Raw genomic sequence first — 23,859 nt, forward strand, 5'->3', positions numbered from 1 at the left:
GGCTTTGTTTTATAGTTTTGACCATAAAAGGGGACATCCTACTGTCCTTAAAATGTTTATTTTCTCTCATTTTAAATGACAACTGTATAGACTGAGGGAGGAATTACCATCACTGAACTGGAAGTTTTATTTTCTGGATGTTGATGTGAGGTTCAGTGCGCGACCTTTTGTGAGAGTCATTCTAAATTGCTGATTCTCTCACCTCGTCTTCTAATCATCAGTCTAGACAATCCTGCTGATTGGAAAAAGTATTAATTTGTTGTTGTTGATTTCAGCCAGTTGCCACTTGTGGCGGTTGGTCACTACTTGGTATTGCACAACTGTAATGAGCGGGCGGGGCTGCTGTTTGCCTCTGTATCCCCTCCTCCATCTGAACGCGCTACCCGAGACCTTAAATTCTTCTCGCCACCTATGGAAAGAGACGTCTAATTCTGCCCGACCACCGTGTCTCGACGCAGTTTGGGTTTTCCAAAGTTTTCAGACTTCTGGAGGACATTTACCACTTCTTTTGGATCACTGCTTCATGCGCTCTCGCAGTGTATACACGGTAAGGAGCAACTCAAACGAAGCCACATGCATGTATATCTTCACTGTAGGTATAATTTCTAACCTTTTAGTGTTTGTACTCGGGGATAGAAGATTTTCTTGGGACGTGCACAGTAGTCGGAGCGCTTTGCGGACAGCCATTTCCGTGCGTAAAGTTGGTTGTTGCGCGACACCGTGGAGCACATGCTCCTCTCGCTCAAGCCCATTTTAACTGCTTCACAATGCAAAGAGCTGCTGGTTTTTTCTGCAGGACGCTCGTGGAAGAAAAATCCCACAACAGCATTGCGTAATTTCTTTTTCTTTTCTTTCTTTACATGCAACTTACCATTTGGCTTGATTTTAAAACGTACGGGAATGTAAGCATGGCCATGTAACGCGAGAGGGGCAACTCCTGGAATGTGTTAAGACTTTTTTTTTTTTTTCTGAAGGCTTCGGCTCAGTGCGGTCTGTCCAAAGAGGACTGAGAATGAGGGTGATGACAGGAAGGTGGCTCTTGTCTGGACTGGAGTCAAAGTCAGCAAGTGGTCACAAAACAGAGGAGAAAGCCAATAAAGAAAAACATCCAATGAAGTAAAAAAAAAGTGTTAAACTCTCCTTCAGAGTTTGAATTAACTCAAAGGAAAGTAAACCATAAACCAATTATACCATTTAATTACATTTCTTAACAGGCATGTTAGTGATTGAAAACAGGAACATGGGTGCAGATAAATGTTGTTTCTTTCTTACTCAAGAAGAGATTGTGACAATAGTTGACATGTTGCGCCTGACCCATGAATAAATCCACCTCAGATATTATTGGGGTGTTATAGATTTAAAGATATGTTCATGTTCATAGGCTAATATTTGTTCAGAGGCAACTGTCTAGTTACCCAGCTGTTGTTTGTTTAGAAAAAAAGCAAAAAGATTAAATGTTAAATTAGATGTGAAATGTTAAATGTGCACTATTTGGGGAAGAATCAAAAGAGGAAGATCTTTAATACCTAAAAAAAAAACTAAATTAACAAACTGTCTTTATTTCATGACTGAATAAACAAACTGACCTTGAAGGACGACACAATTTCATAGCGTTTCATCATGTTTATATGTGGCGGACCCTGCCACCTTTCTAGCTCCAAGGTTTGAGTTTGAACCCCATTGATATTGTAACTACGAAAATTCTGGGTTTGAATGTCTTCTTCAAAACAACACAGTGCCCCTTTTTTAAAATTGCACTTGAATGCATGAACCAAAACACCGTGGAGCCCCTGCTAACAACTCAACATCTTAATAGCCAATATATTGCGGGTAACACTCTCACATAAACCCCAGTTATTAGCTGAAGAGCTGTGAAATGGTTTGAAGTGGCAGGAGAAAAAAAAAAAAAGAAAAAAGGGTCAAATCTGCTGCAGTAAATCTGTGTCAGTAAAACGGTCCGAAAATGTGGTTTAAATCATCGTAGGTTTTGCAGCAGTCCAGTTCGCTGGATGGTTTAAAGACCTGACTCAAGCCCTCTCTCCAAACCTTTGGCATTTGGAATAATAAAAACAAAATAAAATAAAAATAACTTTAGAAATACACTTGTGACACTGCAGTAGAATTGTTTTGTGTCATCTTTTTTTTTTTTTAAATGTGACAAACAGAAATCAACTATGGCTAAATTCCCAAATGTAACTACGCTTTAAGAATGACCTTTCAGATCCTGGTGGCGAGAGTTCAGGCGAGTTCCAGCCAGTCTAACTTTAGCCACCGGTGTGAAAGTGGGTCACTTGTGGGCAAGCTGCTGACTGCAGAGCTGTACGTAAGTAGCCTACACAAGACGTACTGAAGGTTTCCAGGTTCACTGGGATTTCTAGGGCTTCGTATTTCCTTTTTTTCCTCATCTTTAGTTCCCTGTATGCTTAATTCCTCCATAAATGAGTTTTTTTCTCCGAATAGTGGGTTGCTTTTGCCTGCACTCAACATTACGGTGAAACAAGTTGCAGTTGGTGGTTTTGAGGCAGTGTGCAGAATGCAAGCGACTGCCGCTGCAGTAAATAGCTGGCAGTGTGTACAAAACATGGATCAGGAGCATATTACGATGTTGGGTAATAGCAACACACACACACACACACACACACACACACACACACACACACAATGTGTACTCAAGCTTACGGAAGTGATTAGCCCCTGAAATAGAAACAGGTTGAGATTCCAAGACTGTGCTTTGTTTTTTTTAAACAGGCAGTGATGCCCTGGACCAGCTTTTTAATTCGACAATCAATGTAGTAAAAATGTAAATGCTCTCTCAGGGGATCATGTATCGAGGAAAAACTAAATCTATTTCATACTCTAAATCCACTAAATCTGTATTTTTAGATAGTAAATAATATGTTGGACATGGGATGATACGGAAATTTCAAGTCACGATCATCCTGCCCTGCTATACATATTCACTCATGTGAAGATATTAACAATTATCCCGATTCACAAGTACCCTGATATTTTTTCTTTTATTTCTTCAACATGACCCGCAATAAAATCTTGTATCGTCCCATCCTTAATGTGACTGTCGGTCAGTGTGATATTGGATGTCTCAGATCTTCGGTCCACTTAAATTCTCAGCATGCAGTCAGCAGAGAAAAAGAATAGAGGTATCAGAAGTGTTTCACACTTTCCTTTATATTATCGTGGGATCCCATGTTCTTTGCCTGAACAGTGAAGGGCCTCTAGTGTTTTAGCATCCTTTTCCTCCTGAAAAAGAGATAAAGGGCCAATCTTTTGCTTTCTAGAGTGTGGGATTATTTCTCTGGTCCTCGTCAGGGGAAGGCATGAGGAGGATTGGGGTCAGTTCAGACGGAACGAGGGCACTTTGCCTGACATGTGTCCCTTGTCATGAGCTGGGAGTTTGACTTGACTGAAGCGAGAGATGCTTTTTTTTTTATATATATATATATATGTGTTTATTAATTTTACATCATAGACAAGACACGTGACAAGACCAAACAGGGACGAAAGACAAGCTGGGAGTAACAACACAAATAAAAAAAACAAAACAAAAAAAAATAAATAAAAAACAGTTAACCAGTTCCAGGTTAACACGACAGGTACATTATACAGCACAGAGTGGAATCAAGTCCAATGGGAGCCAAAAACAGAAAATTGTCTTCTTTTTTATACAAATGCTCTAGTCAATATAGCAGAAAGATTTACATTAATATAGTCAGGAAATGGTTTCCATATTCTTTCAAAGGCATTCGTTTTGTATTGCAGGAGACAGGTCAGAAAGTCCAGAGGTATATATTCCATTATTGTCCTCTGCCATCCCGCAACCGAGGGGGCTTTGTCTGAGATCCAGTGCTGAAGAATATTTTTCCTGGCACAAAATGTCATAACATTATACAGTTTTTTCTGATACATATCAGTTACACGGCCGCTGGGGAGACCCAAAAGGAGGGAAACCGGGTCAAATTCCAGCTCCTTTTTCAGAACCTTTTGTATTTCAAATAAGACTTCCCTCCAATACTTTTGTATCCTAACACAGGACCAGAAACAGTGAGTAAGATCACCAATTTCTGTCCTACATTTAAGACAAAGTGGAGAGACGAGAGATGCTTAACTAAGGTACCAATGACCTGTTCTGGTAATGCTCAATATGCATTGGAATTACAGATCATTTGAATGTTATTGCCACTGCATTACTTGCTGTTCTTTGTTGCTCACTGAGGCACAGTAACTTATGCTTTTTCCACAGACTGACTGACTGACAGTCATTGTTGAAATCCTGGTGCACGACAAGCTCAAGGTGACCCGGTGTGGCGCGCTTAAATCTGCCACCATCAGAATACTTTTTTTACACGTGCGGCAGCAAAGCTGTAAACCTTGGTAAATTAGCCGGGTATGTTGATATATGGTTCTCCGGGGAAATGAGTGGGTGGCATCGTGTTTGCACAGAGACACATATAGGGCAGGGAACAGATGAGAATTGTCAACACGTAGCAGTCGGCGCTTCGCTGTTGCATGCCGTTCCCTCTCCACAGCGAACCCGCCTCCGCGAGTTGGACAAAATGTACCATGCATATGCACAGCACATTGAATATTTTTCTTCCTTCCTCCAACATAATGGAGCACAAAGCTGCTCGCGTGCACTTATTCGAGCGGGGCTCTGTCAGGCCGACTCGGCTGACCTTCTTCTGCGAAGTATTTCTTTTTCCACCTACTGTTTATTCCGTTTTTTTTTTAAGGAGAAATCATCATCAATTTTCTGCCTTAAAAAAACAGAAAAAGTACTTTTGTAGTTCTTTTGAAAAGAGCTCCGAGCCCTTCCTAAATGTCAAGCAGTGTCTCATTCACGGCCCGCTTTCATTGGTCGTGCGGGATCACACCCCCCTTCCTGTTCATCCACTCCCTCCCGGTGACACTGGCACTGCCTCCTCTTTCTTCTCTTTCTCCACGTCTCATCTGCCAAATCTCTTTTAAACTGACAGCAGGTCGTGTACATGAACTGTGTGTGTGTGTCTGTGTGTGTGTGTGCACACTCAAGATGAGACTGTGCTTTCTAAACCCTACAATTCGGAATCTTTAATATTTATCCATGTGCTCTTACAGTGCAAATACATACAAGATATACAAATACGAGAGAGGGTAATGCCTGTGCGCTTACTTCATGCCACAGAAGCTTAATGAAAACAGTGTTTAAATCCCCACGTGGCTCTTCATCAGGTCAAACTGTGTATATGATATGATATAATGTGTGTATGCGTAATAAACTGAAGGATTGATGCGGAAGTCATTTCAATCCAGAAACATCATATATGAGAGTTAAAAAACGTACCCTTTTTCCGCAAAGGGAAGTTTGTTGGGTTAGTAGTTTGGTTTTGACACAAACGTGTTAATAATACTAGGATGCTGTTACCAAAGTAACGTTTTTGTTGCAGGTTGTGACTTTTCTTTGAGTAATTTAACAGCATTCTGATAGTCACTTCTCTTCTTCCACCATTGCTTGCATGCATGGCTCACACCAATGCACAGGCTCGTCTGGATGTTACCAGCCCTTGCTGCAGTACGTTTCTGTTCTAAACAAGCTGCTGCTTTTTTCGAGATAAACCCAGTCACTGCGACTGTTCGCAGCTGCCATTATATAAGTCGTCCAGAGTTATAACCGTAAAAAAAATCACGTTTATCAAGGTTTTCACGGTCAGCTAACGCTGCGCTTGCAGCCGAGCTCATGTGTGCATGCGTGCGTGTCTGCGCCGCTTGGAATAGCCGAGGCCATGTGATTCCTCCAGGTTCTATTTCAGAACGGCGGCCGGCGAACGCTCTGCAGTCTTCACAACAGCTTGAAGAATAGTTAACAAATCCGTCATTTAATCCAGCCAGTATCTGTCAGACTTTCCGCACGGAGCGACAGGTGAAGCCTATCTGACCTGCAGACGGCCTCAAGTGAGTATTTGGTGAAAGGTGGTGCAGGAACAGCTTGCTTGCCATTTAAACGTTGATTTGCAGCATTTTAATTTGCAGTGATTGGTTTGAATCGTCAGATTTTGTCACGGTTAAAGTGTCATTATTGCGTCCGATGAATTTTCACAGACAGGTTTGACTCAGCAGTTGCACAACCCGTGCACCCGCGTCAGTGAGGGGTCACGTGGTTCACACGGTTCTACTTGCATGTGTGTGTGTGTGTGTGTGTGTGTGTGTGTGTGTGTGCGTGTGTTCATTCCCGTAAACACAAAGATATTTGATCTATTTTATTTCTAAGCTTCTCTTAATGAACTGCCATTGTTTTAAAGCAGCATGGGGAACGAGTTGTTATCTGGGTGGGGTATTAATCTTACTCAGCAATTTTACCGCTGCTGGTTAAGATCCTGTAATCTAACGGATTATTTGTGAAACGCACATGACACTTTTTGACATTTGCCCTTAATTTGCTGCACATCTCCCCATCCTAAGCACTTACATTTACTCGATATGTGAAATGTGGACTGCATTGACAGCTTCGAGGTATAGTCTTGTTCATTCATCGTTTAATATGTGGATTGTTTTCTCTAATCAATGAATCGACCGGTGGTTGCAGCTCTAATTAAAAGGTCTTATCACCCGCTCTTAATGATGGGCAACACGAGTGCCTGCACCCGTGTCATTCTTTCCACACTGTTTCTAAAGGACGTCCAGCGAGCCTCCCAGCTGTAATGTTACACCGTTCGAGATCAGTGACCCCGAGCAAACAATAGTGACCTCTGGAACACTAAATAGCAGCTGCAAATGGGAGAGACTGAACGTAATGTCTTCCAACTCGTGTTGTGCAAGCTCCTTTAAAGGGGTAATTTGTGTTTTCTGACGCTGGGGTCTTTGCAACATTGTTTGCAAAGCCTTTCTGACGTGGAATCAAAGACATTTCTAATTTCTCTTTCCAGCTACAGGAGTTTCTGGTCTACCACTTTGTGTCATTGTGGGACTTCAGTGAGACCAGCACCTCCAGTGTCATGGGAAGTTGGATTACTGTATGTTCTTGAAGGAGTCTGGTGCCCTTTAGAAAGAGCAATATCACTGCCTTGGTTTCGCGCTGGATAGAGCTGTCCGATGGCAGGGCAAAGCTGTGAAAGACACGCTTAAACTTATTCTGGACTATTTTAAGCTGTCAACATGCTGCCTCCGTCCACTACAGTGCACTGCTCAGCTTCCTGCACCATTACTCCTGCTGATTCACCAAACTGGGGTGGGGGGCGTGCCGACTACCATCAGCTGCAGGTAGTGCCAAAGATGACTATTAATATGTACCTCATGCAACCCTACTTATTGAATCTGCCGTTCTAATATTCAGTATTCTCATTTTATAAACAATTTAAAGCTCAGACGCTAACGTGGCTGGTTGCTGGTAGTGGCTGTACCAATACAACAGTGTTTTTCAGTGACTGATCTTTATGTAACCACTGTATTTTTTCACATGTGATCTAATAGGTCAGGTTGGGAAAGTTGTATCCGAGCCCTTTTTTTTTTCTTCTCTGGATTGAACAACCTACAAGGTCGCTACCTTAGCTTACCCTCGCGTGGAAGTTTCCATGAGGTGTGACACGACTGTTGCAATGTCCACATGACCTTTTCTGGGTATATGTCCTCTTGTCAGCGCTCCCTGGACGGGTTCCATTATCTGGAAATGGGTCACGGTGTTATCCCGCCGCAAAACACATCCCAGTCTCTTTCTATGGGACATACCACTGGACTTCCGCCAGGCCGGCACTACTTAACTTCGCTGCAACACATTGTTTATGCCCCCTCCCTTCTTTTTTCCTCCCCTCTTTCCACTCCTCTGCCTGCCCTGTGTATTTTTTTTCTCCCTTCCAAATATCAAGTATTACTGCTGAGTGTGTGAGCTCAGCACTGGGGAATGCGCATAAGATGTTGGACAGGCTACTGACACAGAGAATCCTCTCAGCTACCACTTACAGCTGCTCTTGGCCTCCAGGCTGCGTTGGCTGCTCAATCCTAATTCCTCTTTTTAAGTATTTCTGTGAACACGCACTCCTATTTTGATATCAGCGTATGTCTGCTTTAAGTCAGAGAGCAACACGCTGTTACTATTTCCCAAAGACACACATTTTATTGTGTTGCAGAGAGATTGCAGAGGCTACGTGCTAACCAGCTAGCATCATTCTGTCTTGTATTACCACTTTGTGCCTCAAGAGGTGCTAGTATATCCCCCGGACTTTGAGCTGGGATGTGTTTGTGAGCGGCAAGTTAGCTAGTTAGTCTAAGGGCGTTTTCACACCTGCCTTGTTTAGTTCGGTTGAATCGAACCCTGGAGCGTTTACCCCCTTGGTGCACTTCGTTTGGGAAGGTGTGAACACATCAATCGCATTCGGGTGCGGACCAAAACAACTGGACCGAGACCTTGTTGAAGAGGTGGTCTCGGTCCGGTTCCAAACAGACTCTGGTACAGTTCGTTTGTGGTGAGAACATGATCCAAACTCGATCCGACCCAACTGCAGGAAGCATCAGTGCTTAACCCCGAATTTCCACTGGATACGTGTCCGCTGCGTTACGGCCCGATCAGGTGTTTTGCTCTGCCATCCGGTAACCCCCGGTTGCGTTTTGAGTCGGACACGGTGCAGTACGGTAGGCAGCTGGCGTCTCGAGGCCAAGGAGTTCCCGCGATAATCACATGATCACTCGCGACCGCAGTTATAGGTCTGTGTCATAAAAACAACAACACGAAGTGTTCCCGACCGAAGGATCAGCAGAAGAGCTTGTGTTTGTCTCTTTTTTTAGATTTGTGTGCTGGTGTAAACACGGAGTGTTTTATTTTGAAAATGTCAAATTGTTGTTGTTTCAGTGCTTGACTTCCTGTCTGCTCGGTGCTAAATTCAGCTGAATTGCTGCCTCGCTTTCGAAATTTAGACCAATTAGAGAGCAGTTTCCTCGCGCATCACACATTTTGGTCCACTTGTAAATGCTGCTTCGTGAACACAAACCAAACTCGAGGCAATATGCAACATTGTAACAAGTTGGTCCCTCATTCGGACCAGAGCAAACGAACTATAGGTGTGAAAACGCCCTAAATAGTGAATAAAATATACTTGCAAAATGTCAAGAAAGGCGATACTCTAATGGAGCGCCACGGGAAACGTGTCCTATAACCGGAATTTTTATTATTTCAGGTTCTCTCATCTCAAAGTCAGCAGGCTTTTTTTTAACAGATTTTCCGTTAGATGTCTGAAATAAGGTCTGTGGTAAACACGTTTTGTTCTACAACATAAAATATGTATACCCCACACCTGAATTAAACAAGAATTGTCTTGTCTCAAAAAAGGCGTTCGCTAACAAGTGGCTTACCGAGACCGCAGACGTTGAACATGGGAGACTCATCTACTCACTAGTCCGTCTTTACACAATTCTAACTCTAACTTTACAACATATGGATTGATCAGTTTTAAGTAAGTGTGTATACTTACAGTGTAGTAAGTGTTGGTGACATCCAAGTCATATGGTCGCGGTGTAGTATGTTTATAGCCTGACATTAGCTTCTTACTTCTGGCGATTTCATTTACACTTCGTAAATCATCAAATTGGTGTTTGACAAGCCTATAGAAATATGTCATCCTTACACCAGTCTCGCCTCATTGCCTCATCGTAAAACACATTTCACTGAAATAAACTCAATAAAACCAACCAAAGCAATCGTGGCTTGTCTTTCCACAATCAACTCTGGTCAACGTAAATACTTTTCTTACAGAGTAAGATGTGAAAATTTTCCAGTTCAGCGTGCTGACGATGTCCGACTCTCTGTCGCACCTCTTGGCACTTCATGCCTCTCATCTCCCCGCCTGGTGTGTCCTTATATCCCCGAGTTATGTAGTCTTGTTCCGAGCCATTGTAAATCACCTGCGTAGTGTATCCTCTGTTGTCTGACTCCTGTCTTTCATCTCTGCAGCTGTGTCCAGTAACAGTCTGGTCTCCAGTTGTTTTAACAGAGAGCTAGTGAGGCCACTACTACACTAAAGACAGCTAAGAGTACAGTGAGCAGTTGGCAGTTATGCTGCCTCATATATATATTTTAGAGCTACCTTCAAATTCTGCTTCAACCTTACAAGATAAACCTCAGTTCGAAATGTTTAAATTACTTACCTAATAGTAATCAAAGCAAAATGCAATATAACATTACATAAGACCTGCTTTTTCTCTCCACTTTGGCCGATTAGGTGTCTTTTTTTGTTGTCTATTAATTATTTTTACTTCAGCCCCAGATAATGTTGGATTGTCCTCATTTGTACTGTGTAACCCAGAGGGAGCTCCTGACAGAACAGTCTGAGCACTGTAGGTTTTGTTCCTTCTGCTATGTGTAGGAGTAATGCAATGTGATGATGAAACTCAACGGCACAGTTTCAAGAAGGCGTTTCTGTGCCATGAGTCGGGATTCTGTTTCTTGTCAAGCAGCCTGTTAAAGAGCTCCGCGTCCTCCCCTGTGAGTTCCGCTGTGTTATGTAACGTATGTCTGCGACCTATTCCAGCAATAAGATGGATTATCCCTATAGGCCCGCCGTTTTTTTGGCTGGAAGTCACACATCATGGATTTGGGCTGCGTTATGTAACTCCCCAGAAAACACTGTTCTACTTACAACAAGTTTTGTCAAGCACAAGTGAACCCATTTAACCCAGAGTGGAACACTCCACCGCTGTGCGACCACTGTTTGTTGATGTCATTTTGAATGTGCCCTCCGTGTACTTTCACACAGAGAAGACACATTGTACGGGCTGGAGAATATTGGCAAATTGTTTGATGAATGTTTCTATCACAGGGACATATTTAGTACGCTAGACAGAGCGGACCACTATAACCTACTCTTGTCTCTTATCTTTTTTCACCCTCGCTTCTCTGTAGGTTGTGTGTGATCTCTCCCCTTCTCCTCTGTGACCTCAAAACCCCAGCCAGCGTTCTACCCCCTCCCCTCCTCTCCCCGAGGCCATGGTGCTGGGGAACCTTCTGGGTTTTGGGAAGCAGTTGCTGAGGGTGAAGGTGGTGGACTGTAACGCAGAGGACTCCCGTCTGTCCCGATGCCTCAACACTTTCGACCTGGTGGCCCTGGGCGTGGGCAGCACGCTGGGCGCCGGCGTCTACGTGTTAGCCGGCGCAGTCGCACGAGAGAATTCGGGTAAGTTTACTGGGAACGATCAGCAGACGTCCTGAGACATCTTGAAGCCTCTAATCGTATGATATGCATTTACCCACTCCCCCCCCCCCCCCCCCCCCCCCCCTCACACCCCACCGCCACCCCACCCCACAGGTCCAGCTATTGTGCTGTCTTTCCTGATAGCAGCCTTAGCCTCAGTGTTGGCTGGTCTGTGCTATGCTGAGTTTGGAGCCCGGGTTCCCAAGACAGGCTCGGCTTATCTTTACTCCTATGTGACTGTAGGAGAACTCTGGGCCTTCATCACCGGATGGAACCTCATCCTTTCCTACATCATTGGTAAAACTTACTCAACCACTATGAGAGAATAGAAAAAAAGCTTGAGAAGACCTCACGAGATCAACTGGCTTTTCTCCGTCGCAGGTACCTCGAGCGTGGCCCGTGCATGGAGTGCTACCTTCGACGAGTTGGTAGGGAAACGCATTGAGCTGTTCTGCAGAGAGAACATGGCCATGAAAGCGCCCGGTATACTGGCGGAGTACCCTGACGTGTTTGCTGTTCTCATCATAATCACTCTGACAGGTGAGAACACCTCATTCTTTCTTTCTGTGCCGTTCTAACCCCCGGGTGTTCGCTTCTGTTGCGCAAAGAGAAGCGCGTGCTTTATCTTCGCCAGCATGCAGTCGATCGTACTTGAACTTGTAATAGTTGACATTTCTGCATTGGCATATATTCACTAGACACTTGATAGATTTCAGTACAAAAACACTCGAGTCCAGTCTTTCATTGTTCCTTTTCTTTTCTTTGCCTCCTCCATTCCTAAGGTCTGCTGGCGTTCGGGGTCAAAGAGTCAGCAATGGTGAACAAGGTTTTTACCTGCATCAACATCCTAGTCTTGTCGTTCATGGTGGTCTCCGGTCTGGTTAAAGGCACTTTGAAGAACTGGCAGCTAGACCCCGAAGAGATCCTGCATCCTAATCACACCAGCAACTCCAGCAAGTAAGAACGTGGGCGCGCACACTCGCTTCACACGTGGAGGACATTCGGTGAAACGTCCTGTTACACTCGATCAATGTAGGTTATTTTCTGTTGATTTTCATCTTCATTTTCTTTTTCGCTGTTCAGTGTGACAGACGTCCTGCCAAGCACAGAGCGGTTAGGAGCGGGCGGCTTCATGCCGTTTGGATTCACCGGCGTGCTGTCAGGAGCTGCTACCTGCTTTTATGCCTTTGTCGGGTTCGACTGCATCGCCACCACAGGTCAGTCCAGGGTGAAAAGACCCTGTTCGGCCCTGTTCTTTTCTAGGTCCACTTCTCGTGTCTCTTCCACTGGCTTGAGGGTTCGATTCCACTTTTGGGGGGTTGGGGCTGCGGGCTGGTGTAACTAAAACTGGAGTTGGAACCTTTCCAATGCCAAGCCTGTCTAAACATCCAGGAGTGTTACATAAGAGGGGCAGAGCAGAGAGAAAAGATGCAGTTTTCGTGCGCCTGGCCTAATTTCACTCTTGCAAAGCGCTGGAATGCAGGTCAGGGGCATAAATCATGACATGAGGGTTCCTCAAGTTTGTGCAGATCTACACCTGCGAATGGGTGTGTGTCCTCCTATAGTTCTTATTTAATCCATTCAATTCCTCTGGGCCCTGTAATAGCTGGAGCGCCTGCTCCCTGGCCCCCTAGCTTTTCCCACCTCTCTTTTTCCTGGCTTCTAATTGGCTAGCATGAAGTTAACCCTGAGCGATTGCTTGAGTTTGGCTTGTAGGGGCAAGTCTGTCTCACGCACTCTCCTAGGCAGCTGAAAGCCATTATATTATATCATCTGTGTGTGTGTTCGTGTATTCTGGCTAGCTAGAGTTAAGTTGGCGCAAAGCCATGAATCCCTTCCCCCCCCCCCCAAAACACACACATAGACCCACACATACAATAAACACACTTGCATCCACACAACTGTCATGCTTATGACCCCGCCAGCCTCGCAGTAATCTAGGCCCAATCAGTAGCTGTCACCTGTCATGACTAGATGTGTAGAGGAAAGGATCCAGGCAGTCTCTCACGCACTCCATCATCGCGGTGTGATTTCACAGCAGAACAAGACGTGTGTGTCTGAGGAGCTCTGTTGCGTAATCACCTGCAGCTGAATAGTTGGGTGTTTCAGTCTCTCGGGTGCACAGAGAAAATAAGCTCCTTGTTCGGTTTGTTGCAAAGTACCCAGATTTTTTTTTTTCCCCCTATGCACATCTGTTTGTCAGTTTTTTCCATGTTTACTTGAATTCGGCCAAAAATGACGATTAAAGACAAGATGGTGTGTATAGGATTCAGATGTATATAATCGACCCAGCTCATTATAACGTGTCATTACATACATTTCTCAGGGACACTGAACTTCTGAACAATATGTTCTTGCTGAGTACATCATCAGCAGCCTGCAGTCAAATACACAGGTCTCAGTTGAAGATGTTGATCTGATTTCTTCTTTTAGCTATATTATTGTAAATGGCGTATTTATTCAGATCACAAAGCAAAGCCAAAAAGACTGGACCTGAAATTCCAGCTAAAGTGATAAAGAGGTTTGGCCTTTAACTGTGCCCATTCACTGCCCCACGCCCCAGGTGAAGAGGTGAAGAATCCCCAGAGAGCCATCCCTATCGGCATCGTGTCCTCGCTGCTCATCTGCTTTGTGGCGTACTTTGGCGTGTCCGCCGCCCTTACCCTCATGATGCCGTACTACCTGCTGGACAGCAACAGCCCTCTGCCTGTGGCTTTTAACTACGTTGGCTGGGGAGGAGCCAAATACGCTGTAGCTGTAGGCTCTCTTTGTGCTCTGTCTACGAGGTAAGCGGCCACACGCCGGCATAAGCCTGCCATTGTTTTTTTTTTTTTAAATGCATGCTCATGTGCCGGTGGTTCTCTGTCTCGGATAAACATGAGCGCACACACATAGACACGCCTCTGTGTGTCTGTGTGCGTGTGTGAACATCTGAATGTATATTTAACTTCGGAAGGGCACTTGATCCCTCCGCTAAAAATACAGGCACTGCTCAGAATATATTGAAGCTTCAGTGTATGTGTGTGATTATGTAACACTTAAATGTCCAGCTGCATTTTTAATTAACATTCAGTTTTTTGTATGTTAATTTTGCACATAATTCTGAAAGTCTATTGATAAATAATTATGTATTATATGCATCTTTTATTAAGAAATGTTTGCATGGTATGTTTGAGGTCAGGTTGGTGTGTATCAACCGAGGTGTGCTTCCTGTCACTCGTATTCTACCGTGTATGTTATGCACAATGTGTGTATTGTGTAATTGTACTGTATGATGTTCCCTGTATATGTGAGCTGGTGTTTCTTGTTCATGTATGTTCCACGGCATTCTTGTGGGTGTAAGTGTGGATACTATATATCCTGGTCTCCCCCCCTCCCCGGTAGCCTGCTGGGTGCTATGTTCCCTATGCCGCGTGTGATCTGGGCTATGGCCGATGACGGGCTGCTTTTCAAGTTCATGGCCGAGATCAGCCCCCGCACCAAAACCCCGCTAACTGCTACCCTCACCTCTGGCGCAGGGGCAGGTGAGACACTAACACGCATGATTCAGAACAAGCACCCGTGTTCACTGAGGCTTCTTTTCATGTCGCTGGAAATCAGTGGTCCAGCATAAAAAAAATGGCATCACTAATGGTTATTGGTCGAGGTAGTCCAGGTCATACTGTGTCATTCTTCTAGCATGTGTCAGTGGCTAGACCTTGTCTGTTATTAAACTTCAAAAGACCCAATATAACTGCATGCCGAAGTAACCAAAGGTTTTTTACAGTGGAACAGAGTAACAGCATGTAAGGAGACAAGGTTTTTTGCATGCTGGCATTAGAATATCGCCGGACTTGTGTTCCGTTGCAAGTTCCCCCACCCCCAAATCCGCAACTTATATTTGCTTCATTTCACTGATTCCTTCCCTTTCTGACCTACTGACCTCTTTCAATTCTTCCTTTCTTGTTTCCTGTTGTTCCTTTTACCCTACACCTACAACTGCCATCCCCAATCTGACGTTTCCCTCCACATCCCACCCACCCCCCAACTCCCAGTCTGTTGGGTTCCATGTTTCCCCTACCCCGTATCATCTTTGCCATGGCTCGGGATGGCCTACTCTTCTCCTTCCTGGCCCGCGTCAGCGAGAGGAAGTCCCCCGTAACCTCCACTGTGGCCGCCGGGGTTATGTCTGGTAAGATGAAGAGGGAATGCATAGTCAGGAGGTTGAGGAGAATAGAGGCCTGTGTTTGAGGACAGGGGAGGAAAGAAGGGGATTAAGTTTCCTTATTGGAAGAGTAGCTTCATCATTATGTGCGATCATTGAACCATATATTTTAAAATCATTTGATGCCGAAATTGTATTTATTGAGTACACTGTTGCAGATGCAGTAACTAACCTTTTCTTCATGCGCTTGCTGCTGCCACTTCATGCATATGTTTTGATTTGATTCCTACCTGTGACACACATGATTGTGACCTGTACATGAGAAGTCCATAGCCGTGCTAGCAGCTCTGTGAGGATGTTCTGCACTGCAGTTCCCTGCGCTAAATGCTAATGTCACCATGCTAATATTCTTACAGTGACAATTCTTACATGCTGGTGTTAATTTTTTATACATTTTTTTTTCCACCTAAGACACTTTTGCCTAGTTCTGCCCGCTATATTGTATTATATATACAGGTTTGGCCAGAAGCTCTCTTGCATATTGCCTTTTTTGGTAAGTTCTATCCAAAACTACTTAGTTAGGTTGAGTCAACAAAACTACATGGACAGGTCTGGTCAACAAAACCACTTGGTCAGATAACAAAACGACCTGGTTAGGCAACAAAACGACTTGGTTGGGCAACAAAACTACTTGGTCAGATAACAAAACAACTTGGTTAGGCAACAAAACGACTAGGTAAGGCAACAAAACAACTTGGATAGGCAACAAAAGACTTGGTTAGGCAACAAAACGACTTGGTTAGGCAACAAAACAACATGGTTAGGCAACAAAACGACATGGTTAGGCACCAAAATGACTTGGTTAGGCAACAAAACAACTTGGTTAGGCAACAAAAGACTTGGTTAGGCAACAAAACAACATGGTCAGGCAACAAAACGACTTGGTTAGGTTTAGTCACCAAACTAGCCTACTAAGGTTTGGGAAAATATTATAGATTAGGTCAAAACAGAGCCATAGAGTAGAAATTATAAAAATGGCGAGACATGGCTCCTTTGCAGATTTAATGTTTGCCATGTTTTCCATCTTAGTTTAGAGTAAGCTAAGTTTGTATAGCTAAAAAGGAAAATATTGTAGATTAGGTCAAAAAAGAGCTATAGAGTAGGAATGATAAAAATGTCACACTAAGGCAAGACTTGGCAAAACTGTCTTGGGGGAACAAAATTAATGCTGTTTTGCAGATTTAAAGGGATATTCCGGTGTAAGTCTAATCTATGTTCTAACACATCGTGACACCGAGTAGGACCCCCGCTCGAGAGATAAAGTTTGCAGACTGCTAGCTTACATAGTTTTAGCAACCTCAGAAACGACCGCACGACTTATACTTGGACCCATTAACTGCAATGTATTGTTGTCGTGCGATCGTTTCTGAGGATGCTAAAACTACGTAAGCTAGGGGTACGCAAACTTTATCTCTCGAGGGGGGGTCCTACTCTGTGTCACGATGTGTTAGAACATGGATTTAACTTACACCAGAATATCCCTTTAATGTTTGCCATGTTTTCCATCTTAGTTTAGAGTGTAAGCTAAGTTTGCATTGCTAAAAAACAGTTATCAAAGAAGACGTACAAATTAAATCCTATACATGTTAATGAAAGATCAGAGATCTTGAAAACACATTGCGATCCTTTCAGTAGCAGTTCATGACAGTGATGAATATACAAATGTGTTTTTCAGTTTCAAACTTTCTCTTTTCTTTCTTGTTTTTTGAAAGCTATCATGGCATTTCTGTTCGACCTCAAGGACCTGGTGGATCTGATGTCAATAGGGACGCTGCTGGCCTACACGTTAGTGGCTGCCTGTGTCCTGGTGCTCAGGTCAGTGGTGGGTGGGGGCGGGTTTCAGTATATAGAGTTTATCCAGGGACACTGGGATTGCACCTGTCAATACTTTTTCATGAGCTGTCAAAACTCCATGCGTGAATGCGAGGTGGAAAACACACTGGCAAGTCAGTTCTAGTCTGTGAAGCAAAGTAATTTCCACGTTGGCGTTGGTCCAGCATGAGACTGAAATACTCTATAGTTCGATTACCGCCTTCCTGTGGCTGCATATGTTTGTGTCTCTTTTAAGCAACCCTGTGAAACCCAGCCCGGCAGTCACGTTGGAAGCCGTTCCATACTCTTACACTACCAGGAAAATGTTGACAGCCACTCAATTACTACTGTGACTACCAACTTATTCAAATGATGCAAATAAAAAGTAAAGTGTGGTGAAACGGCTTTATGTGTGTATTTGGTCGCGCCAGGTACCAACCTGAGCACCCAAGTCTGACGTATCAGATGGCGAACACCCAGGAGGAGGTTGAGCTGAGCGATGGCATCAGTGCTCCCAGCATGGGCATCCTTCCTGGTATGGAGGAGAGGTTCAGCTTCAAGACCCTTTTGTTCCCAGACAACAGTGAGCCATCCACACTGTCGGGCTTCGCTGTCAACATATGTGCCTCCGTCATGGGTAGGTGATAATACCAGGCCAACTGTGATAAATACAAATAAATTGGTTAGAGATCGGTAGTCTGTGTTAAGTTGCATTTTCTCCAGAGTTACACATGAAATGAGATAAAAAAAAAACAAAACATTATGTTCTTCTGCAGGAGCGTTGATCTTGGCGTTCAGTATCCTGGCAGTGCAGGGAGGCGCCGCCGTTTGGAGCGTCATGGCGCTCTGCGTCATCTTCATGGTGTGTCTCCTCCTCACCTTTATCATCTGGAGACAGCCGGAGAGCAAGACGAAACTTTCCTTCAAGGTACGATTCCAGGCACTCACTCCGTGTTGTGTCGTGTGGATTTAAGGAATCTCTTTTTAGGATCGCTTTTTTCTTTCTGTGATATCGGCCCTTTAGGTTCCGCTGCTCCCCTTCATTCCGGTGATCAGCATGTTTGTCAACGTTTACCTGATGATGCAGCTGGACAGAGGCACTTGGATACGATTTTCTATCTGGATGGCTATAGGTAGGTAGTCTCCATCTCTGTCGTCGTAAATGGCTTCTGTCCAGGGTTTAAACTGACTTTCTATTTGAAGAAATGTTATTGATTCCTTAAAAGGAAGTGTGTTTTTTTTTCTTTTTTTTTTACTTGACCATCACTTGAGTGTCTGTGGCTGAAAGGATTGGCTGATTTCCTCATCACACACTTTACCGCCGATGCTCTCAGACTAATTCCGCACAGCTGTCACTTCACTCGCTCTTGTAGCTTGAAATAGCAGTCCATCAAAGCTGTGGTGCAGGCAGCCTTATTATGTCATCATTTTGTAATGATAGAACCAATCGCAGCGTTTGTTTACCATAACATCTTGGTAGAAAACCCCCGTGCCTACATTTAATATGCTTCTTTTTTAATGATGCTATAGCAGGGTTAGGGTTAGGGTTATTATTCCGAGCAGCTGTAATGTTGTAATGTGGAGATTTAGTTTGTGAAAGACGTCAGTTGAGCAACAAAGTACGTAAAATAGGCACAGGCCATGTTTAACTACAGTATATGTCTTTAAACTTTGACGGCACATTCAGCTAAGAATATGCCAATACGGGTGTTATATTGTTCAAATTATTTGATGTAAATTGTTTAAAGGTGCAATATGTAAGAATTGTATACCTTTCAAATTGAAACCCACAGCAAAAAAATCACATTCTATTGGTAGTTTTAGTTAATTTTTGAACGTTTTCAACTTAAAATTGTTACATTGTTCACCTTTAAATCATTTACAAGCGAGCATAATACACAATGATTTTGTGTCTTTTGCTCTGCATTTCAGGTTTCGTGATCTACTTTGGCTACGGCTTTCATCACAGCAATGAGGCGGCTATGGCCCGCTCATCTCCGGGCACAGAGATGAATGGCTTCAAGCGCGTCCAGGAATCGGTGGCCATGTCACCGGAAAAGGAGGCCTTCCTGCACTACACCAACGATGCCAGGGAAGAGGACGATGGGGATTTGTAAAAAAAAGAAAAAAAAGCATCAGAAAAATGCTGCGTACCTCTCAACCTGCCCCGACACCAGTCTATCTGTGTAAGAGTGTTTTTGAGCCGACAACTCCCAGTCCCTCCCCGGCACTGCTCCTTTTTTGCAGGGGAAAGTTTATTAAAAAAAAACAAAAAAAACTTTTGACCTCAAATTCACAAATCTGTGACTTTCCTCTTTTGGTCAATCGGTGGAACAACAGAATTTCTGAAGCCATAATTGACGTTATTTCGGTATTTTGTAACAAGCTTGTTACCCCCTTTTTAGCTTGGCTTTGAGTTTTTCAACTACTTGTTATTGCTTGGCTGTCCGAGGGGAGGGGAGGGAAACGTATCAGTGTTTCAGGGAGTGTTCAGAGATACTGGGAGACCATAACATTTGTTCCTCTACATGGGTCGTAGCTACGTCTTTGGAGAGCGTCTGGGTTACATCGCTGGCAGTAGGACTATGTGCACATGTGATAACTGCTTTCATCTGGGAAAAGTTCAACAGCAGTACATTTTTGTCTTCTCTTTTCTGCTAAAATCCAAAAACTAGCTACCGTATCAGATGAAACAAGTTGGTATTTAACAGATTGGTACACATTCTCAGAAACCTGCCAACTCTTGTGCAATTGAGGTTGACATGCTGCTATATCAGTCCTCCCTGACCAGCGAGAGCTTGCACAACACACACTTGCCCTCTCACTGTTATAATTACCCTTGTTCCCTCGAAGAAAAGGGTGGTCGGGCCAGTGGGTGCAACGTGGGCCGGCAGGGAGCTGTAGCCTACAGCCTCCGTGAGTCCAATTTACAGTCCAAAGGGGTTGCATTGAGACCATCGGAGGCGCCATGCTTTTTCTTGCAAAAAGGGAAAGCCTGGCGTCCTACTGTGGTCATAAGGTATAGTTTGAATGCAGGCGTTTGTCTTAGCAGAAAGCGGTCGCGAATGATCATGAGCTACGGATCTGGCTGCAAATTTATGATGCAGAAACTGCTGTAAACAAAAATACTGAATGTGACATCCTGTTGGGTGGTTCCTTACTCTGAGAGACAGAGATTCTGAGAAAGATATTTGGTTTAAAGCCTACCAGGAACAATTTAAATCATTTTATCCTTGGTAAATATGGGAAATCTGGTGAAATCGTTGACAGTTGCTGAATGTTTGTGAATGTAATGTAACAGTAGATCATAGTGGATTTTCACAGTGCTGGCTGCTGTGTCTTTTTTTTTGCATCTGTAGCTTGTTACATTTAGTTAGTCTTATTAAAAAAAAAAATAAAACAGGCAACCTTTTTTTTTTCTAAAAATGTTTGATTTGGAGTTATGTATTTGTTCTCAATTTATTTTACGCCTTTTCTCATGTTTATTCATGTCTTTTTATTACTCGCTCCCTACACATGGTCATTTCTAGCATGCTGTTCAAATTAGAATCTGATTCAAGTTTAAATTTACAATTAAGTAAAAAGCCTCCGAAGAGTTGTCCAAATTGTGGTCCTGTCTAAAAGGATCAGTGTAGCAGAAGCGGAGATATCATCTCCTTTTATTCCACATAATTCTCTTCCATGTCAACCAGGCGCCTACATTACCCACAATGCAACTCAAGCGTCGACATTACGGCACGAGATTTGGGTCTTGATGCTAGTAGCACGAATGATGAGATCAGATGAGATAAGGAGAGGGTTACACTCGTAATCTCTCTTCTTTTTATACTATTAGAATAACATCTTTTCTTTCATTGCTAAACTTCTAGTCTTCAGCTGACTCAGGTGACATCACTTGAGTCAATTTATCAGACTATGCGTTGCTTCCTCTGGGGCTATAAAAGGCTTTATACAAAATTTTTAGTACTCCCAAAGATTTGCCAACAGACGTTGGTGTGTGCAAAAGGTGTGTTTTCCTGTGAACAAAGGGTTATTAATTGTTTAAAGGTGCAATATTTAAGAATTTTAGCCGAACAACATTAAAAAACTAGCTAAAATCATCACAAGAAAGTGAGGAAATAACAGTTGACATTATGACGTCTATGTATTTTATAGCAGAGAGCTATCTACTGAGATTAGCATGCTAACCAGCTAGCCCCGGCCTGTTCTGGCCTCATAGCTCCTATGTTTTAGCTTCCCGGTCTGCACTGCTAGCTGCGGGAGCTAACAAGCTAGCAGCAGCTACAGTTAGCAGTAGCTAGCAGCTATTCTGGTGACATGGTGAGATTACATTTTTACGTATTGCACCTTTCAATTGTTACGTCATATCATTTTCCCATTAGTTTTAACCCTTAAAGTGCATTAACTGTAGCTTTGGGAGTCCTTCAAGACAAAAGTAGCTGTATAATCCAGATTGTGTATATAAGATTTTGTTTATATTTCTTGCAGTAAATTATTTGTAAATTGGAGAAAAAGGCTTATTTTATGTTGCTCTGTTTGTGTCGGACGTTTTGTGGCTTTACATTGTGTTTGCAGGATCAGTGCAACTGGAACTTCATCCTCAGGGTTGGCAAAATCACTGCCTTCACCTTACTTCATCCGTTATTGCCTTTTGATAGCAAAAAAACAAAATGCAGTCATGTAACTAGGAATATGTGATATTGGCCATGACTGTGACAGAAGCAGGTTCCTTGGGGGGGGTCGTAGTGGGGCTCCCTGTTACGCAGCCTTCCACTGCAAGTTGAATCATGAATTGCGATGTGACACTGAACACATCGGGTGTCGCTTTGATGAATCACGACTGACTTTTCTGGCGTGCTTCACATGTTCATGTGCTGCTAAATTGTCAAACAAGGAGGTAATTGTATATTCTTTTTGAAATAGACATATCAACTTTGTCAAAGAATGTGAAAAATCCCATTTCCCGGTATTATTTTTTTGCAAAGAAATCTACCTATGCACAGTATAACATGACAACAACCGACAAGTGATTCGTGTTTGATCTTACTGTCCTGTGAATGTCCATGGTGGCAGTTATTTGTTTTTTACTGCATGAAATGTATATCTGGTTTCCTGTTGAATCAATACAAAAGGGATTCATGTGTATATGAAAATCTATTTTCTGGCATAAGATGTACCTTTTACTCGTGCTTTTATCATGTATGAATACTATAATGTATACACATCCGCATAGACAACAAGCAGCTTCTTTCTTTCCCCTTTCATGCTGCTTTAAAACCCTACTGACCTTAACCCTTCCCTTTTACATGATGTATGCAGCATTTTCGAGCGTTTGATGTTTCAAATCCATCACCATCATTTCGCTGCGATCGCATCGAGTTCTCAGACCCTTTGCCTTCATCCCTCGGCCGTCGTTTGCTTTCATTGTGTTTTAAGAACTGCATGTAAATGCTGAAAAAAAAACCCACGAAAAATGTCCGTCTGTTTCAGTCTCGTCGAATGTTTTTTTTTTTCTCTTTCCGTTATTCATCTCTGTGGTTCAGTTCTCAGCACTGCCTCGCTGAAGAGGAGCGGGAACATCTTGTTCTTGCTGCACACAAAAAACTGCAACAGCAAAAATTGTGGATCACACATTGTCACGTGAATGGGGCTGTTAAACAAGTAATGCATGGCGGTGAGCTTGAAAAAAACGCTTGTGTGGTTACACGCTTTTTTTTTTCATGAAGCTTTGTGTTCCACACGTAAAGTAGCTCGATGACAACAGAGCTACCTCCTTGACAACTGAACAAACGCCGTCTGGTTTTATGCACAGAATCTTTTCAGGTATACGGCTGCAGCCTAACACAGCTTCTAGGTCTCTGGTAAAGTTCTCTATGTTTGTTTGACATGTGACTCTTTTTGTTTGTTCGTTTGTTTGTTTTCTCGTTATAATTCACATAATTAGTCACTGTGTGTGTGTGAGGGGAGGGGGTGTGAAATGTATGTACTTTGGCGCCACCTTCTGGTAGTATCAGGACCGACCCTGGGGATACTGAGAATGAGGGACTGAAAGCAATTCATGGACTATCTTAAAACTTGTGCCCAATCAACCACAAGTCCCTCACGCTGTAAATGTCACACTCATGTAACATGTTGTCAGTCGAGAATGCCTTGATTGTTTATGCCCGTCTGGTGGTCCTCTCGTCTCCTGTCTTTTTGTTTGAGATCGGTGTATGTTTCGTGCATCGCTCCTGTAAATAAAATGAGCTTTTTCGAAAGAAAAAAAAAACCCAGACTCCTTCCTTCTGTGGCCATTCACGAAGAGATCTACCGATTTAAAGACTTTTATCACGCTCCTCACGCAGTCCTATTGACAGGAATATAATGTTTCTCGCAGACTTACAATATGATGAAGCTCATAAATATCAGAATCAGAATATTATATGAGGAATTATTTCTACAGACAAACGAAATGACTCCTTCGGGGACGCGTGTTGAACGACCGTTGAAAATACACTGAAAATACAGTAATTCAACAACATATAAAAACAACAACAAACCACAGGTAGATGTCTGTTCCATTGTTTTCTGATATGTTGGCATTGACTGACTGTAGTTTTGCATGTTTCTGATATTTATTTGACAGGTTTCTTGCAGTTTTTGTAATCTTTCTTAACTCCAACCCCTTGGATCATC

At 43.3% G+C, this 23,859-nt stretch overlaps 1 protein-coding gene across 2 annotated transcripts; it reads left to right on the forward strand.

The window, feature by feature from the left end:
• The first annotated feature begins 391 nt into the window (after positions 1-391).
• Positions 392-23,441, forward strand: slc7a1a (solute carrier family 7 member 1a). Of its 2 annotated transcripts, none has more exons than XM_030438344.1 (13): positions 392-547; positions 10,880-11,150; positions 11,283-11,465; positions 11,550-11,708; positions 11,951-12,125; positions 12,252-12,385; positions 13,732-13,954; positions 14,553-14,692; positions 17,085-17,187; positions 17,616-17,821; positions 17,961-18,112; positions 18,209-18,317; positions 19,117-23,441. In XM_030438344.1, exons 2-13 carry the CDS (start codon positions 10,964-10,966, stop codon positions 19,299-19,301), a joined length of 1,956 nt encoding a protein of 651 aa, XP_030294204.1. In that variant the 5' UTR covers positions 392-547; positions 10,880-10,963; the 3' UTR covers positions 19,302-23,441. The 2 variants fall into 2 exon arrangements, with proteins under 2 accessions (XP_030294204.1, XP_030294205.1); XM_030438345.1 differs by lacking the exon at positions 14,553-14,692 and adding an exon at positions 15,203-15,339 and having other exon boundaries at positions 393-547; positions 19,117-19,316.
• Positions 23,442-23,859: the final 418 nt, after the last annotated feature.

Source organism: Sparus aurata, chromosome 13, assembly GCF_900880675.1.
Source record: "Sparus aurata chromosome 13, fSpaAur1.1, whole genome shotgun sequence".
NCBI lineage: Eukaryota > Metazoa > Chordata > Actinopteri > Spariformes > Sparidae > Sparus > Sparus aurata.

Bases quoted from the DNA above. Each gene is read 5' to 3' on its own strand.
- slc7a1a (XM_030438344.1), top strand. From the start codon at position 10,964: ATGGTGCTGGGGAACCTTCTGGGTTTTGGGAAGCAGTTGCTGAGGGTG. The intron at 12,126-12,251 runs GTAAGAACGTGG...TTCGCTGTTCAG, and splicing joins CACACCAGCAACTCCAGCAA to TGTGACAGACGTCCTGCCAA. The intron at 14,693-17,084 runs GTGAGACACTAA...GTTTTTTGAAAG, and splicing joins CACCTCTGGCGCAGGGGCAG to CTATCATGGCATTTCTGTTC.